Source organism: Dermacentor albipictus, chromosome 8, assembly GCF_038994185.2.
Source record: "Dermacentor albipictus isolate Rhodes 1998 colony chromosome 8, USDA_Dalb.pri_finalv2, whole genome shotgun sequence".
Classification (NCBI taxonomy): Eukaryota; Metazoa; Arthropoda; class Arachnida; order Ixodida; family Ixodidae; genus Dermacentor; species Dermacentor albipictus.
Genome location: NC_091828.1, coordinates 90,082,891 through 90,101,412, shown reverse-complemented (window position 1 = coordinate 90,101,412; position 18,522 = coordinate 90,082,891). Strand labels below are relative to the sequence as shown.

Genomic DNA, 18,522 nt, shown 5'->3' with positions numbered 1-18,522 from the left:
CATGTCCACACTACAGTATGTTTACTGGGACTTCATGGCAAAAATTTGCATCCTCCGTCATCGCAATCTAATGGCTGTTATTCCCGTTTCGATCTGCTGCAGTTTTCTTAGAATGGCTAGCGTATATATCCGAATTTCAAACCGAAATCTTTTATGCTGTAATGCAATCGACAACACTGCGTTGTTTCCGTCTATCGAGAAGTCAGGCAATAAGTCCCTTTAATGTCATCATTGCTGGCTCCAGCAGGTCCCTAGAATGATCGTCTTCTGGGAAAGCTTTTGCTACAGCGAGCGTTTTGCTTAGGCCTATCTGGCTCAGCGTGGCGGCGTTCTAATGTGTTTATCATCGGCTTCAACGCCACTCAAAAAAACACACGCGGCTGTGGCTAAGATGCCGAGCGTGACTTGCAATAAAGCGTGACTTGCAATAAAGGAAAAAATTTCGTTGCTCCGTAATTCTGGCACTCCACTCCCAAATGGGCATAGTTTCACTGGCGTATTTGAAGATCCTGGTGGAGGCGGTTGAGAAGTTTTCTTTTTCGTTTACGCTGCAGCCATGGCGACCACGGGGAGGACAAGGTGGCCTAACGAGGGCAATTAAAAAGCGTCGTTGGGCGTCATTGATGTCGGCGACACAGAATGGGCGAACGGGCGACATGCATACAGACTGACAAAGCAACACCAATTTAGTGCACTTAAATTCTGTCGCTCCCATATACATGCTCACCAAATTATTACCGGCAGAACTGCACCACCAAGAGCTGTGCCCACTGAGGTAAAATATACGTTTAGGTGACGGCAGGTTTTTGCCGTAGAATAGGCGCACGGAGTGCCAGTTCGTGAACAGGACAATGAGCTCTTTCTTTTCGTTGCAAGCAACAAGACGTACCTCCCATTTTTGGAAGAGAGTAGGATAAATATAGCTACCCGAGAACTAGTTCAGCGCCGTCTTGTTTTTTTTTTTTTTTCGAACGTCATCGAGGGTGTGCGAATGCGAACAAAGTTCGGGTGGAACGGAAATGATGCATCGCTGTATTGTCTCGTTCGGAAACACGCGCTTGCGGCGACGTCAGCAAAGCCAGAAATATTTCCATATAGTTTTTTTCTTATTGTGGTATGCAGCGAAATAGGCCGGACATTCAATCCGTGCGAGATACCCACTTTCTATCTTGCACGGTCGCGCGAAACGTCTGAAACGAGCATCATTCTGCAATGTCGTTGCAGCACTTGAATGAACGTGTTGATGCATAGAGCGCAATGCCAACGCTGCAGCCTCTAGCAGAACCAAATACACGTCAACTCTTACGTCATCGACTGGGCGAGTAAAAGACTAAAACAAACAAACAAATAAACAAACAAACAAACAAAACAAATCTAGTGGGCCTCCTTAATTCGATGTTCCCGTGTGCTAAGGACGGACCAAGGTGTTGGTTTTCAGAAGATGGAGCCTTGTGCTGAAACTCTAGGAAAGCCTATGGATATCCTGGGATGACAAATAGAAGAGAATCAGTAACGTTGTTACGTTAATTCAGTCGTCGCGCTTTGTTTGAGATACGGCAATATCTGACATCCAAAATTTACTCAGTGTGTAACATAGAAACCAGCAACGGTACAATTTTAAGCCAGAAGCTGCAACAACTGCACCGCGGTGCTGACTTGTTACAGTTTCCTGTTGTTATCGAGAGTAGTAAAAATGCCACCACCATTATCCCTATCGAGTGGTTAGCGTTTAACGTGTATGTGTGGGTACAGGATATGAGCCTTGTTCTTTGATGCAAACCGGGGATCAGTGCGTATGGGCTCCTCTTCAATGACAAAACAAAATTATTAAACATTTCTCTGGTGCAGAGCGGAATCGAACCCGCGTCATGTATGGGCAAATAATCTTGTCTGAATATATATTCAGACACGCGCCCATGCGCGGATTCGCATCGGCTCCACTAGGTGGCCTTCAGCGCGAATAGTGTTACAGTATATGCTCCCGCAGGAAGCAGAGTCCGTCTTTTGCGACGTCAAACTGCGCATGCGTGGCGCCCTAGCGGCTGAGGGCCGAAGCAATATGGCAGGCGCACTGTGGGTGCACGGCCGGACTCGACTCTCTCCTCCGAGTGAGTGGTGCATGGCCGTGGCTTGTGCTGCACTTGCCAGTGGAATAGGGCACCAGCCGTTTCTCTTAGACTCTTACAGACCGGCAAATATCCGCGTCTTACCGTACTGCATAGTTTACCCCGACGTATATCGCGACGACGCCTGCCCGTCCGGTGGGCAGACCTCCACTCTAGCACACATTCTCCGGGAGTGCGGGTCGAGATACCCGGAGTTCAGCAAGGAGGAGTGGGACTGGCGTTTGCGTAGCCCCACTCCATACAAGCAAGTCCTGTTTGTCCGGCATGCCCGTGGCCGGGCCGGTGGGCTGGACCTGCCAGTCGCGACGTGGGACCGGCCAGGTGCACGACGAGTTCGCGTCCTCGCTGGAACTCCAATATAGTTCTTTCACTCCCTAGTCAGCCTTGCCATTTTCGCTGAAGCGCGCATGGAACGCCTTTCGAACATTATTGCGATCGAAATTTGGCGCGATGCCAATGTCGTGTCTCGTTTACGGTTGCACCTCCCATGACCATCCCAGCAGGGCAATGCGGGTTTTACGATTTCCGTCGGTAAATCGCAATCGACAGCGCCGTTACGCCTGGATTGGGCCTGCTCTTAGTGACATAATGACATATACAGTTGACCTCTCTCTTTTCGTCATTGCTGACTCATACGAATAATCTCGACGAAGCCACAAATGTATGTTTAGCTAGGGAAGCAAATGATCTCTGAGCTCGCACGACCTGGTTGAGTGAAAAGCGAAGTGTTCATTTTTTTTTCTATGATCTCTGTACGTCCGTCGCTAGAACGTCGTCATTTCGCAGCTTCACACCATGCACACGTGCAACTTTAAAAACGCTCAGCGAATGTTCGTGGTGTCGGCGTAGTTATCTGTCGGAGCCAAGCTCACCTATACTGCCTGGATGACGTGGGAAACAGCCACTGTGGAGGTGCTGGTTAGCAATCATTGCTAACTGTTGTTTTGTCATTCTTGTCGGCAGCAAGTAATAATTAGTTGCAGAAGGCTTTTATGTTCGTTTAGCGAATCTGGATGTAGTAAAGGTATGTACTCAGGTTCATCTTCCTGTGCGGCATCTTTTGGAGTCGAGTGGCATGCCTTACTGTGTAACTGACAAATTTCAGGGGCACCTTCGCTGTCGCCCAGACATCTTGACTTCGTACTGACACGTTTACTTGTTTATCTTTTTCGGGGTGACCACTTTTCACCGTCATACAAATGTTATCGGCCTGAGCGGGATGCTCTCGCATGTATCGGAAGTTTCTGGAATGTTATCGATCGTTCTATCCGCTGTCTGTCGTCGCCAAACCTTATGTAATCTGATTGCATATATGCGCGACGTGAATGGTGTAGAAGTTTGTGGAAGGCACGTGGGCACTAGCGATCACTCTCGAACGTTCGGTGGCTTGAGCAGCAGATCAGATTTTCGGCGATAGCCGACTGTGTTTGCCGCTATCCTTGTGCTTTGAGTGTAGCCTGTTTTTGTGGGCACAGGTTGGGCCAATAAAAGTTAGTTTCGTCATTCACGGTATTGCTACCGTGTTCTTTGTCGTCATTACTACGTGGAAATACCGACGCTGTTTGTGTACACGCACCAGTTAAAAAAGAAGGACGCGGACGGCCGCTATGTTCGTACCGCGGCGCTGTCTAAGAGGAAGACAGGCACCCCACAAACAGGGGGTATCACCGATTTTGACCATTCTGGACATTTTTCGGAATTTTTTGTAGTTGTACACACATTTTATGTGGGTAAATAACGCATGCAACTTGACATTATGTTGGCCTCCCCTGCCTGTGTATGTATGCGTACGCCTACCGCAAGGCACACCCTAAAGCAAGACATGCAATGGTGAAACGTGATATTCGCCCTAAGAACTACACCTCGTGCCCCATTCTAGTCATGCGGTTTCGTGCGTACTCATACTGCTTTATTACTAATTCACTTTTCGCCACAGGTGCAGTGGTTTCAGGCCAAGGATTAGCCTGTAAAGCGTTGCCGAAGCTCTTCTTCCAGCCATTCGTCACGCCGAAGGAACCTCCGTCATGAGTTGCTGCGCCTGCGGTTGCCGTAATAGTCTCAGTGAAGGAAGAAAAATTTTTACGCCCATTAATTAATATTATTTAGGAAGAAAGAAGGAAGGAAGGAAGAAACAATTTTACGCCCATTAAATTATTATTAATTAATTAATAAGCCCAATAATATCACGTGATGTGCTGTTTTTTAGGGACATGAAAGCTAAGAAAACCTCTTCCGGTGATGTTGGCTCAGAAAAGGCTGAATGTTTATTGGGTAGTACACCCAATAACTCAATTGCTGTTTTGATATAATTGCTTGAGGCTAGAGAGGTAAAGTAGTCATTAAAACTGTTTGCTATAGCTCCTCGCCCTTTAACAACTTGCCACTGACAATAACTTCCAACTTTTCTTCACGGTTTTGTCTTGAAAGCTTGTTAATTGCACGGCAGACTGTTTCGCTTCGACAGTTTGCTTGATTAAACCTATGTTCAAAGTATGTAGATTTCGTGTTTTTCAAAGCTTTAGTTACATCATTGCGACATTTCTTAAATGCGGCGATATCATTAGTGGCCTTTGCTTTCACGAATTCAGCATACAATAAATTTTTCTCGCGAATAATTTGAAGACGCTCATTCGTAACCCATAGCTTGCATATTTTAGTGGACGTTCTTGCCTGTTTAAACGGAAACCAGCAAGTACATGCTTCCTTGAGAAGGCTTATGAACGTATTGTAAGCGTTGTTTGCATCAGTTACATCAAGCAGGGATCTCCAGTTTATATTTTCAATTTTTGCGGGAAATTCTCCTAATGTTTTGCTGTTGATTTCCTTTACGGGAAATGCCTCAGCGTAATGTGTATCTTTAAAACAGTGAGCAAAGCGGCAGAACGTATAAATCGGTAAATGGTCACCTAAACTTGTGCCAATTACACCTGAATCTCTAGTGTTCAGAAAACTTTGTTGTAAATGCATCTATCAAGCCATCAGTAACTTTGGAATGTTGCATTGCTGTGGGAAAGACTCCAGTAGATAACGCAATATTGAATGTGTGAGTGAGGACAGGTAACAGAAGATCGAGGACAAATTTATTGGGTGTTATTTGCAGCCCTTTAATATCACGCGATGTGCTGTCCCATGCGTGTAGGTTCCGTAATAACATTAGTTCAGTGATGTGACTCGAGAACCATTCGCGATTCGCAAGATTTTCGTGCCTGGCGTAAAAAAAAATTGATGTTTAAGTCTCCTCCCTAATAAGGCGCAATTCGTATATGTGGTGCCTCCACGTATATGTGGTTCCTCCGCCGTGTTGACTGGACGCGAACTGTATTTCGAACGCTGCGGTAGATGTAATCTTTTTGTGACGTTAATGATCTACGTCCTGTGGAGTTTTCTGTATTAGCACAGCTAGAGAGACGCACGAGCCTACAGTTTCCGAGTTGAATTAGAAGCGCTCAAATGCCAATTCAGCTGAGCGCCGAGTCATCTGAGCGCTAACAAGGTCTCATTTGCTGGCGGAGTTGTATGCCGAAATAGCAATACGTACAAGCGCAGCTGTAGTTCTGATGAGGATGGCCAAAATTTTCACCACAGCTGTAAGCGACGAGGCTGCAAAAGGTCTCACGGGTCAGGCGCTGTCGCTGAGTGGTTACGACGTTGCGCTACTCTGTGAGAGGTTGCCAGCAGCTGTAAGAACGATAAAGCATGCCCTATTTTGTGAACAGCTTTCAGCCAGCCCTCGATAACGTAGGCAATAAGAACAAAAAAGCCAATCATATGTTCTCGTGCTTCGCTTGAATGACTGCAGTGGAGTAGCGTTATGAAATCTTGCCCTTAGAAGATTGTCTATCGACAAGAGAGAGAGAGAGAAAAGGGTGCATGGAGAAGCATGCATGGAGGTTAACCAGAGGTAGTTCCGGTTGGCTACCCTGCGCAGGGGGAGGGGTAATGGGATAAAAAGAGAAAGAGAGTGGAAGGGGGAGATAGAGAGAAAGAGAGACGAGCACGGAGAAACCACTTCTATCGACAAATGAACTTGTGCTGGGAATACTGTCAACATAAACAAATATGGCTGCGACTTCCAGGATCGCGGCAGCTTTTTCGCTGGGGCAGTTCTCGCGTTTCTGGTCTGTGGCGTCGAATCGAGATATTTCGCCATAGCAGAAAGGGTCCTCACTGCCAATCGTCTGTTTTTTTGACCGGTTTCAATTTCAGCGACGCAACCGTGGAAAAAGTTGCGCTGTGCGTGCAAAACCAGCCAAGGAAGTCGCGTGAGAACGTTCTTGAATCTCAGTGGAGCTCAAGCTAGCCGAAGGTTAAAAATAGGGATACCGTTGCTCCTAACTGGCCTCTCTGAAAGGTGCAAGCACTTGTTGCCGACGTCGCTGCACTAGTGCAGGTAAAATGCGCTTGCCTATTTGTGACCCTTGATAGGCAATTCCGCACAACGACTCGTGTTGCAGTACTCCAAATTGTATTCCCAGAATAGATTCGAATCAACGTTTATCGCGCTTTCAGAGGCTAAGTACGCATATATTATGCGCATATATTATATTAGACTGGAACATTTGCCTCGTGAGTGTGTCTTGGAATAAAAAGCAAATGAGAGTTCCCTTGGTGAGTCAGGGTGAACATTTCTCTTTAAAGTTAGCTGACCCATTTGATAAGTTCATTCGCGTTCGATGACTGGCGCTTGTTCGTACTTGCAGCAGGCATTATTTGACGTAGGCTTCGTGCTTGGGAACACAGTAGGCACCGGCCGCCCGCAGGAGTTAAACCCCAGTGAAACGTGAGAAGGGAATACCAGCCAATCGCACCAAGCTCAGTTTCTTTCAACAGCTTTCCAGAATTTTGCGAGGTTTTTGTTTTTTAGAGCAGGTCACTTTTATTAATGTGAATGCATAACTTGGGAACGAGGTGAACCAGTTGTAACGAAATTTAGCTGTTCGGATGGTGTCTGAAAGCAAACTAACGGCGTTTGCACACAGGACGAAGGCAAGGCTGGAACGGACGCGGTTTGCAGTCGCTTCTAAAGTTATTGCGAGCAAATGAACTGACAACCCACCGCGTTTAATGAGGAAGCAGCCTCGTCTGCTTACTCCGCCAAACTAAAGCATGCTAGCAAAATGGTATGTCACCTCGCGGTGCATCATGCGTCAGGAACAGCTTCAGACCGTACGATCTGGTTATCGTTCCCGCTACGTGCTTGCGAAAAAAGCACATTGCCAAGAATATGTGCTGCTTAAAGCATTAGTAACACTAATGCCTGGTCAGAAAGCGAAAGTGGCAAAAGAATATAAAGCTTAAGCGTGCATCCCTATAATTTCATAGGGCGCCTACCTAAACAAAGGACGCTCCACGATTGGAAACACCAGCAAGATATTCAAAAATGCGAGGGTAAACCAGACAGTCTTTCCCCCTATATTTTATTGGCCAAAATAAGGCATATGCATGTATGCGTGCTAAACGAGAAAAAAAAAAAGGGTTGACCGAGGGGCCTGATTTTTATTAATCATATCGTAAGAAGCCAACAAACATTGACACCAAGGAAACAGGGGAAATTACTTGTACTTACTAAATGATTTAAGGAAATGATAAATAAATGGAAATGAAAGTGGATGAAAAAACAACCTGCCGCAGGTGGGGAACGATCCCAAAATCTTCGCATTTTGCGTGCGATGCTCTACCAATTGACCTACCGCGGCGCTCTTTCGCCATCTCTTTTCTTGGGTAGTTATGTTTTTTAATAGAACCCTGGGAACATTACCCAGCGCCACCACTCATAAACCTTGGTGGCGAATGTGGAACATCCTCTCTGCCGCAGGCTTCACGAGTGTGTGACCTATTCGGTTGAAGGGGACTGTTCAATGAACCCACGCATGGCACCTGAAGGCATCAATGTTACCAGAATCGAGACCTTCGTTGCGTAATAAGCGAGAAGAAATGGGGTTAACCGAGGGACCTGGTTTTTTAAATATGCGTACTGTTATAAGTGCCTCACGTTATTTTTTCACATAGTCTCCGTGCCGGTTCATACAATACTCCCGTCGCAGCACTAAATTTGAGATAGCCCTGCCAAAAGTCCACGACGCACGCGGCCTCCCCAAACGCCCTGTGTAATGCAAATCTTCAGAACATTTGCGAGCGCACAACATCACCGCCTCACACTTCTGAAAGCGAGATACATTTCCCCATACGTGGGCTATATTATCCTATGGATTTCGATGGGCGTTCTTCCCTTGTCCCATAGAAAGCGAATCACACCTCGTTGCTCGTAAGGCAGCGACGTGTCAATAACAACAGCCATTTTCAACAGCTGACAGCAGCGCCTTGCCGCCGAGCAACCTGCAGATAAGGCCGGGCTGCTGCAAAAAAAGGTCTACCACTGGGAATGCATATGTTGACTTCCCATTTACAGCCTTAATTTGGCTACAAAAAAAGGGGCAAATACACTCCGATTAGCCCTCGTCTCTCTCTCTCTCTCTCTCTCTCTACATATATATAAATATATATATATATATATATATATATATATATATATATATATATATATATATATATATATATATATATATATAAGTAATGTTATACTCACCGACAAGAAAGGACTCCGGAGCGAAGTGTTTTGCACAAACCAGCATATAGTATCGGTCACATTTTCCCAATGGGCAAGTTTCCTACTCAAGTCACTCTCCCATGCGCGTCGTCTGCTTCCTTCGGGAATCAATGAAATCATAGTCTTTCCACAATGCACCATGTAATTATGGATGAAGACATTAATGATGTAAATAAGAAGATTATGACACTGCTCTCACGGTTTCTTCTTATCTTCGCTTAATAAAACTTCTAAAATGCATGAAAGTAAATGGAGATGTCAGTTCCGTCAAACAAAACGTGCTTTCATTCCTTCACGAGAAGTTCAGAGAATGCATGCACGTTTAAGTTGATGGTTCTGTCGCCTCCAAAAGTTCAGCTGGAGTAGTTGTAATTCTAGGGAAATCTGTCGTAACACAATTCAAGGCGTCTCGCATTACATCCTCGATGGAGCGCGGAACTCGCAGCTATCCGTGCTGTTTTAGTGCTCATTGGACACAAATCGTCACAGTCGTGGCCAATCTTTTGTGACTCGAAGGCACTTCTCCAGTGTCCGCCGTCCCCTTTCAACCACTGAACATAACGTGCAGTTACTTGCGAACACCCGACTATTTCACGGTCATACAATCGACAAGAGGCCCAAGATCATCGACCAGTGGATACAGGGTCCCTGCGTAATTTCGGAAAATCACAGTGCGAATGTCGCTGCCCGATGAGGCCCGACGATGCCCATGTTATACCAATACCACTGTTGAGGAGATATGCAGCCATGACGGTTCGCTCTCACGCACGCGAGCTTACGTAGACTCTGTGGAACACCAGCGAATTCGCCAACGCACGTCTCCACACATCTAATCCACATGTGCAGCCCTGTCTTCCACCAAGGTTACCCCGAGTGGAAGCAACGCTCTTTTGACACCTGTGGCTCGGCGTCGTATTCCCGAAAGCCTATTCCTTCCGCACTGGAATGGCCGACAGCACCTCTTGCGACAACTGTGAGTTCGAGGAGACGATCAAGCACCTCCTCCATGATTGTCCCCGTTGCAGTGTGTCAAGAAAAGTGCTCGCGACTGCGCTCGAAAAAGTGGACAATCAGCCTCTCACAGATGAAAAATTTCTAGGACACTGGTCCAGACGGGCTTCGGCACACAAAGCTTTAAGCGCTCTGGTCAATTTCTTAAGGGTTTGTCAATCGTGCGACTGACTTTTAAAGTTGTAGTGCGCAGCATCTCGTTACTCTGTGAATTTCTCTCACTTTTTTATTAGCTTTTTTCACCTTTTCATTCATTTATTTCTTTCTTCAGCACAGCGTAGCCAGGCGAAGCTTACACTGGCCGGAGCCAGTGTAAGTCACCCGTGGAAATTATACCGGTCTGCTTATTCTCGTGCTTCGTATAAAAATTTGTATATTTAGTCAGCTCTGCATCTTTCTGGCGCAGTTATTGGTCCTTTGTTTATTTCGTGCTGTTTTCGCAAGTAAGGTAAGTATGTAATGCTGCTTTTTTCTGTGCATGTGTCTGTGATTTGCTCGTTGATTTATTATTTTCTTTCGCATTTCTTTGTTTCCTAGCCTTACCTCTTCTACTACTTTTTTCTCTCCCTCCAGGCGTTGTGCCCCTATCGGTGGCAGCTGTCAATTTGCTCTATCCCTTTTTCCATATAATAATAATAATAATAATAATAATAATAATAATAATAATAATAATAATAATAATAACAACAACAACAACAACAATATTCTTTATTACAAATACTCAAATTGTACACATGATTTTGCCAGGTCTGCCGAAGCCTTCTGTGGACTTGTATGGCATTCTAATAATAATAATAATAATAATAATAATAATAATAATAATAATAATAATAATAATAATAATAATAATAATAATAATATCAGTTGGAAGTGAACGTCTGCCCGTGGTCTTTTATATTGTCCGTGTCCTAATTCCTGTTCCACAATATTCATTATAATGAGGGCCTTTTAACTGTACACTTTCGCAAATGGAATAAGTTAACAACCAACCGTGAAGTATTGTTTTGCCAAGCTTTTGTTGGACATATCCCTGCAAGATGCAATGCATCACAAGTACCATACGGAGTCTCATGCCTTAAAATGCTGTTTGAAGCATGGGAATCTTAGTTCCAAGCCGATAGTTGCATTATTGATAGGCTGGAGTAGAGATTGATCGGTGGATAGCATTTTTAAGCCAATGGTCAAGTAATAGCTTTTATAGTAATTTGGCGATAACCATGTAAAAACAGTTTGTAGTTTTACAAATTTATTCACCTTGACCAGAGAGGGCTGCCAACAATATGTTCCTATTTGCATTGGAGGGCAGTTGTTTTTCGGCGATACATGGGTAATATCAATCCTGAACCCTATTTTTGCACTATCTGTGTTATTGTTTTTTAATTATTTTTTGTAATGCGAGCCCGCAGCGTTGCTTATGAGAATTACGTCATCTGAGAGGATAGTGTAACATTTTTCGGCAGGTTGTAAAATAGTGAAATATACTCACCGCCGCGACAAAGCTTATGGACATTTTTATTTTTATTGTTTTGCCGTTTACTTGCTTATTGATTAAAATTATGCTTCCGTTTTTCAAAGCTTTAGGTGTAATTTAAGTCATCAGGCAAGAGGCTATATTGCAATTCCGTTCTGCGTTATTCCGGAAGGAGGAGGAAGGCTCATGAACGGGAAAATTGTCATACACGTTCATGTAGGACGCAGCTCCAAAGGAAACACATAGGGGTTTCTCAGAAACAGAATGTTTCGCAGTAGAGGAAAATTTTCCCTCCACCGTAAAGCTTTCTCTCTGAGAAACCTGGAGCAGGAGGGTTCCTTTGCATCTCCGTACTACAGTCAGGAGTGTGACGATTTTCTCCTTTCATGGCTATATATTGTTTCAATAGTATTGAATACGAAACTCCGCGTCTTATCCTTTAACAAATTATATTTTATTCAATCCTGTATGGCCATATATTACCAGGCTATTTTAAGTTAATGTATACTTTGATATTGAACACCGCTTTCATATTTTAAATTATGTCTAACCCTCAATGTATCATGCGCTGTCATTGACAGTTCTGATCCCTACAATATTGTGCAGAGCATGGATAGGAAAATAAAGCCCACATTTTGTTAAGAAAAACAAAGGTTTATGACCAGATTGCACTACATATAACGGAATTACTACGTAACAGTCCTATTCCCCGTACGCTACAGTGGAAAATTATTGCTGTTCGCTCATGGTTGCCGCATCGTAATAGACCTTGCTGTCACTCAAAGCGAAAATTATTACTTTAAAACTTTGACTATCACTGTAACCTCGATTTCAGTAGAAAGCTTTCTCTTATACCGTACATATTGCACAGATTGGTAACTGACTGAAAATAATACGTCGTTGGCAACAGAATTTGCTATATGCTGTCGTTCCCGATATTCAACTTTTTCTCAACAACGTTGCTTTTGCATGCGTGACTTAGGGCGGTTGTACTTTCTGGTAGGATCAAACAACTTGTACAGGCCTCCTTCAGAAATAAATGTGTAGAACAAGCTAAGTGCGCCTTTTTATAGTTCTGAAGAAGAGAACAATTGCGTTGTTGAATCATCTATGTCGCGCGTTTATTTGAACTGTTTCCTTCAACGAGCCTGCGCATGCCTGTTTTACAAATGAATGTGCCAGATGAGATTAGCGCATCTTTTAATAGTTCTATAGGACAAAACAATTTTGTGTGTGAAACATCTGTCGTGTGTTTATTTGTAAGGTTTTTCTTGCAGAGTCGAGTGAGTTTCAACACGTGCATAACTAACTTTTAATTAAAAAATGCTTTTATATCCTGTATTTTAAAATCTAATATAATGGTACACACTTGAACGATTCTTAGTGTTTCAGGAATGCCTACTTCTCGCACATGATAAATGCCTTCAACCCAAAATATTGAATTTATTGCGAAGATATTTATTGTCTATGTAGGTCCAGGTGCGCGTTCATGCGAGAGCGATATTACCTCATCCATTAAGAACCGTTATGAAACCGTGTTGTCAGCAGAATGTAGCTTGTCCCCATCCCTCTTTTGGAACCACACTTTGGAAGAAACCATGAAGCACACAATGAAGATTTTTTTTTGTCAAAATTTCTTTATTGGAAGACTCGTTCAGTGCGCGCAAAAGGAAAGAAAGAAGTGGTGAGAGCAGATATTATTTTACAGGAAATAAATACTGCGATGACAGGACTGTATTACAATGACAGGACAACATATAACATTGTAAAACGCGTATAGCTTAAATAGCACAAGGGTGGTTTCTAGCACGTACACACGTGGATCCCTGCGAGTGAGGGCAGCACGAGAAATTGTGGAGCCCATACATTGAAGTCGCTTGTGTATTTACATATATTACTTTGATGTGCACAACCGAAACGTTTTGATCTTGTATATAGATGCAACCGTTCCCCTTGTTTCAAGAAATACAACGTAACAAATACAATGCATTCACAACAACCGAACACAGACAATAAACACATTTAAATAGCGTGAATGAAAACGCATTTAATGAGTTAACCATGTAGTCATGCCGGCATATAGGCCGAAGTCTTACGCAGCGTAGGAAACCATTGTGATTTGCAGCGCATTTAGACGAGTCTGCTAAATCACGTTACCGATTCCGCTCTCACTGTGTCTCTCTATTGGCATGACAGCTTTTGGCGAAAAGACATCCACACTTGCTGTTCCTTTGATCTCCGAGAAAAGTGTGCTCCCACAAAATGTTAATCCGTTGTCACATTTCGTGGCAGCAGGATGTTCCAACAGAGAAAAGTGATGCGTCACCGGCTCAATGATATGCGCATGCTCTCGCGCTGCCTGTCCAACTGGAAATGTCTACGAGGACATCACGTGGAGGCAAGCCTTTGTACCAGTGCATCAGTGAACACGCCTTCTTAGTGTCTAGCGCAACATGTATCGAAAATGGAGATCTCCTGTCGTGTTCGTAATGCCTCAACATGTGACTGTATGCCGAAGAATATGTCATAGAATATGTTCACTAAACCACTTCTCATGGCATCACCACAGAGGGAGCCTCAAACAGACTACTTGCAGAAGCCTGTCGTCATCAAAAGAGAAAGAGAATAAAATGACAGTTCGTGTTACACAGTAGAAGGAACTGTCCTTTGGGAAACTGGGCAACACATCGACATCAGCATCGCAGTTGCCTGTGTAGCAAACTTAAGCAACGCGTTCGCCACAGGCTCACATAAATTTTCATGCGTGATGAAAGCACAAGGCGTCGACTCATTGAGCGAGCACATAGTGTGAATAAGGCATCTCACTTTTCTGTACACGTGGCCTGTCCGCTCGCGTTCATCACGTTCATTGTTACGTCATAGGTGTGCATGCCCAGAGTCTTGACGTTCAGTCGCACCACATTCAATATAGATGGACGTTGGGACGCCTAGAGAAGTGGTGGTGAACGCTACATGCCAAGTTTTTTTTTTTACAGCTACCTGTATCTAATTAGGGTACTGAGTAATCCGGGCCTACTCAGGGGTCTCCGGAGGCAATTAGATTAATTTTTATACATTGCACTCCACTAAAACGACGAGCAAGCCGAGCGCTTTCATCGTGCAACTCCGATGAACGCCTGCTGCATTTGTTTGTCAACAGGTCGCGTCACAGACAATACGTCGCTAGAGCTTGTGCAATTAGAGTGCCACTGCCAAGCAGACGAAGACCTTAAAAGCAATGTGCTCGAACAAGTGAACAAGGTGCAGCATGTTTTGTCCTTCACGAGACTCAACCAACACTCTCGGCTAGAAGTCATTATAACGCTTATCTGAACAGCGGAAAGGCACGACATCACGCAACCTTCACTTTTATCAGGCGCCAACCCCTAGATGTGATTATACACTGTGGTCATCTTGGGCTTCCTTCTCAATGGAGCAAGCAAAGTGGTGTTGGCTGTCCCGTTCAAGCCGCGAGTCAACGTGCCACGTAGTTCGTTTGAACTCTGCGATATAGCTAAGAACACACGCGCAATGTTCCGCGGTTTCATGGGGCCGTTCACGAAATTATGCAGCTGTGTCTCTTGGCACCGTTGCTGTAGAGCCTCTTGTGCGAGTGGACCTGCGCCGGGCAGGACTGCCGCCGCCGGTTGGTGGGGGTCAGGACCTCGGGGAGTTTGCTCTGCATAAGCACCTCGTGAAAGACTTGCGCCACGTCGAGGCCCTCGAGCGCCGAGCACTCGACGTAGCCGTGCTCCCAGTCGATGGTGGCCACGGTCTCGGCCACTTCGTAGCCCACGCGGCGTCTGAACGCCAGGTCGGCCTTGTTTCCGACGACCACCACCGGTGGCATGCCTTTGCCCAGCTCCGAGCGGGCTTCTTGGATTTCGTTGCGAAGCCGACGAACCTGCGGAGGAATCCCAATGAAAGACGTCAGTTTGGTGCCGTTTCGGCAGAAAGCGCCACGACAGTTGCGAAAAACTATAGTGATTGAAGAAGAACGCATGTTGGAAAATGAATCTTGGCAGCTTTATTTTACGCGCTGACGGCGTGTTTAGGGATGCATTTCCCGAAGAGCACGATTAGCGAGGTGAACCACTAACGAAATGCTAACGCACTTTACTGCTTGTGTAACAAAGGTTAACGAGTGTGTGTATGACGCTCGGCTCGGGAAGGCAATAACCTTCGGTACAGTGATGAAATGAGCCACTTGTGCGAGACACGATTGGGACTCTTTTGACGTGGTTGTTCATTTGAATATGTTAAAGATTTAAGGAACAACGTCAATGGGCCTGCAGCGTGCTTGTGCGACGAAAGCTGCCTGAGCCTGTTGCCATGAGAGAAAAACCAGCCATATATATTTATGTTAAGCATCGCTAATATTTTCTACCTGTAGCAGCCCATTTTGCTTTATTACTGGCTTGCTCTCTAGTATCCTGTATGTACAACGTCAATGAGTGAAAGTCATTCACAACATATTTCTTTTCGTCGATAATGGTCAACAGAATATAGAAGGGATGTTTAAAGTTTATAAATATTAGAGACAAAATGTGAGCTCTGAATAAGTCACGAATATTGATCAGTCTATGAAAATCTGCAGACTTACTTCACAGTGTAATGCCTATAGATTTTCGGTACATTGGCTGAGTAATTTTTTTTCTGGAAGTTTCCATGCGCGAAAAAGACGACATGTCCACACTACAGTATGTTTACTGGGACTTCATGGCAAAAATTTGCATCCTCCGTCATCGCAATCTAATGGCTGTTATTCCCGTTTCGATCTGCTGCAGTTTTCTTAGAATGGCTAGCGTATATATCCAAATTTCAAACCAAAATCTTTTATGCTGTAATGCAATCGACAACACTGCGTTGTTTCCGTCTATCGAGAAGTCAGGCAAATCCCTTTAATGTCATCATTGCTGGCTCCAGCAGGTCCCTAGAATGATCGTCTTCTGGGAAAGCTTTTGCTACAGCGAGCGTTTTGCTTAGGCCTATCTGGCTCAGCGTGGCGGCGTTCTAATGTGTTTATCATCGGCTTCAACGCCACTCAAAAAAACACACGCGGCTGTGGCTAAGATGCCGAGCGTGACTTGCAATAAAGCGTGACTTGCAATAAAGGAAAAAATTTCGTTGCTCCGTAATTCTGGCACTCCACTCCCAAATGGGCAGTTTCACTGGCGTATTTGAAGATCCTGGTGGAGGCGGTTGAGAAGTTTTCTTTTTCGTTTACGCTGCAGCCATGGCGACCACGGTGAGGACAAGGTGGCCTAACGCGGGCAATTAAAAAGCGTCGTTGGGCGTCATTGATGTCGGCGACACAGAATGGGCGAACGGGCGACATGCATACAGACTGACAAAGCAACACCAATTTAGTGCACTTAAATTCTGTCGCTCCCATATACATGCTCACCAAATTATTACCGGCAGAACTGCACCACCAAGAGCTGTGCCCACTGAGGTAAAATATACGTTTAGGTGACGGCAGGTTTTTGCCGTAGAATAGGCGCACGGAGTGCCAGTTCGTGAACAGGACAATGAGCTCTTTCTTTTCGTTGCAAGCAACAAGACGTACCTCCCATTTTTGGAAGACAGTAGGATAAATATAGCTACCCGAGAACTAGTTCAGCGCCGTCTTGTTGTTTTTTTTTCGAACGTCATCGAGGGTGTGCGAATGCGAACAAAGTTCGGGTGGAACGGAAATGATGCATCGCTGTATTGTCTCGTTCGGAAACACGCGCATGCGGCGACGTCAGCAAAGCCAGAAATATTTCCATATAGTTTTTTTCTTATTGTAGTATACAGCGAAATATGCCGGACATTCAATCCGTGCGAGATACCCACTTTCTATCTTGCACGGTCGCGCGAAACGTCTGAAACGAGCATCATTCTGCAATGTCGTTGCAGCACTTGAATGAACGTGTTGATGCATAGAGCGCAATGCCAACGCTGCAGCCTCTAGCAGAACCAAATACACGTCAACTCTTACGTCATCGACTGTGCGAGTAAAAGACTAAAACAAACAAACAAATAAACAAACAAACAAACAAAACAAATCTAGTGGGCCTCCTTAATTCGATGTTCCCGTGTGCTAAGGACGGACCAAGGTGTTGGTTTTCAGAAGATGGAGCCTTGCGCTGAAACTCTAGGAAAGCCTATGGATATCCTGGGATGACAAATAGAAGAGAATCAGTAACGTTGTTAAGTTAATTCAGTCGTCGCGCTTTGTTTGAGATACGGCAATATCTGACATCCAAAATTTACTCAGTGTGTAATATAGAAACCAGCAACGGTACAATTTTAAGCCAGAAGCTGCAACAACTGCACCGCGGTGCTGACTTGTTACAGTTTCCTGTTGTTATCGAGAGTAGTAAAAATGCCACCACCATTATCCCTATCGAGTGGTTAGCGTTTAACGTGTATGTGTGGGTACAGGGTATGAGCCTTGTTCTTTGATGCAAACCGGGGATCAGTGCGTATGGGCTCCTCTTCAATGACAAAACAAAATTATTAAACATTTCTCTGGTTCAGAGCGGAATCGAACCCGCGTCATGTATGGGCAAATAATCTTGTCTGAATATATATTCAGACACGCGCCCATGCGCGGATTCGCATCGGCTCCACTAGGTGGCCTTCAGCGCGAATAGTGTTACAGTATATGCTCCCGCAGGAAGCAGAGTCCGTCTTTTGCGACGTCAAACTGCGCATGCGTGGCGCCCTAGCGGCTGAGGGCCGAAGCAATATGGCAGGCGCACTGTGGGTGCACGGCCGGACTCGACTCTCTCCTCCGAGTGAGTGGTGCATGGCCGTGGCTTGTGCTGCACTTGCCAGTGGAATAGGGCACCAGCCGTTTCTCTTAGACTCTTACAGACCGGCAAATATCCGCGTCTTACCGTACTGCATAGTTTACCCCGACGTATATCGCGACGATACCTGCCCGTCCAGCGGGCAGACCTACACTATAGCACACATTCTCCGGGAGTGCGGGTCGAGATACCCCGAGTTCAGCAAGGAGGAGTGGGACTGGCGTTTGCGTAGCCCCACTCCATACAAGCAAGTCCTGTCTGTCCGGCGTGCCCGTGGCCGGGCCGGTGGGCTGGACCTGCCAGTCGCGACGTGGGACTGGCCAGGTGCACGACGAGTTCGCGTCCTCGCTGGAACTCCAATATAGTTCTTTCACTCCCTAGTCAGCCTTGCCATTTTCGCTGAAGGGCGCATGGAACGCCTTTCGAACATTATTGCGATCGAAATTTGGCGCGATGCCAATGTCGTGTCTCGTTTACGGTTGCACCTCCCATGACCATCCCAGCAGG

The 18,522-nt window shown here is 45.2% G+C and overlaps 2 protein-coding genes across 2 annotated transcripts in view; one reads left to right on the top strand and one right to left on the bottom strand.

Moving 5' to 3' along the window:
• The window catches only part of LOC135911343 (uncharacterized), a 609,973-nt gene that overhangs the window by 240,063 nt on the left and 351,388 nt on the right, over positions 1 to 18,522 (top strand). The window lies entirely within an intron of this gene.
• Positions 12,865 to 16,699, bottom strand: LOC139048488 (GTP-binding protein Rheb homolog 1-like). The gene is made up of 2 exons (XM_070522889.1): positions 16,634 to 16,699; positions 12,865 to 15,119 (listed from the first exon to the last, which is right to left on the bottom strand). The coding sequence occupies exon 2, from the start codon at positions 15,063 to 15,065 to the stop codon at positions 14,772 to 14,774; it is 294 nt and encodes a 97-aa protein (XP_070378990.1). The 5' UTR covers positions 15,066 to 15,119; positions 16,634 to 16,699; the 3' UTR covers positions 12,865 to 14,771.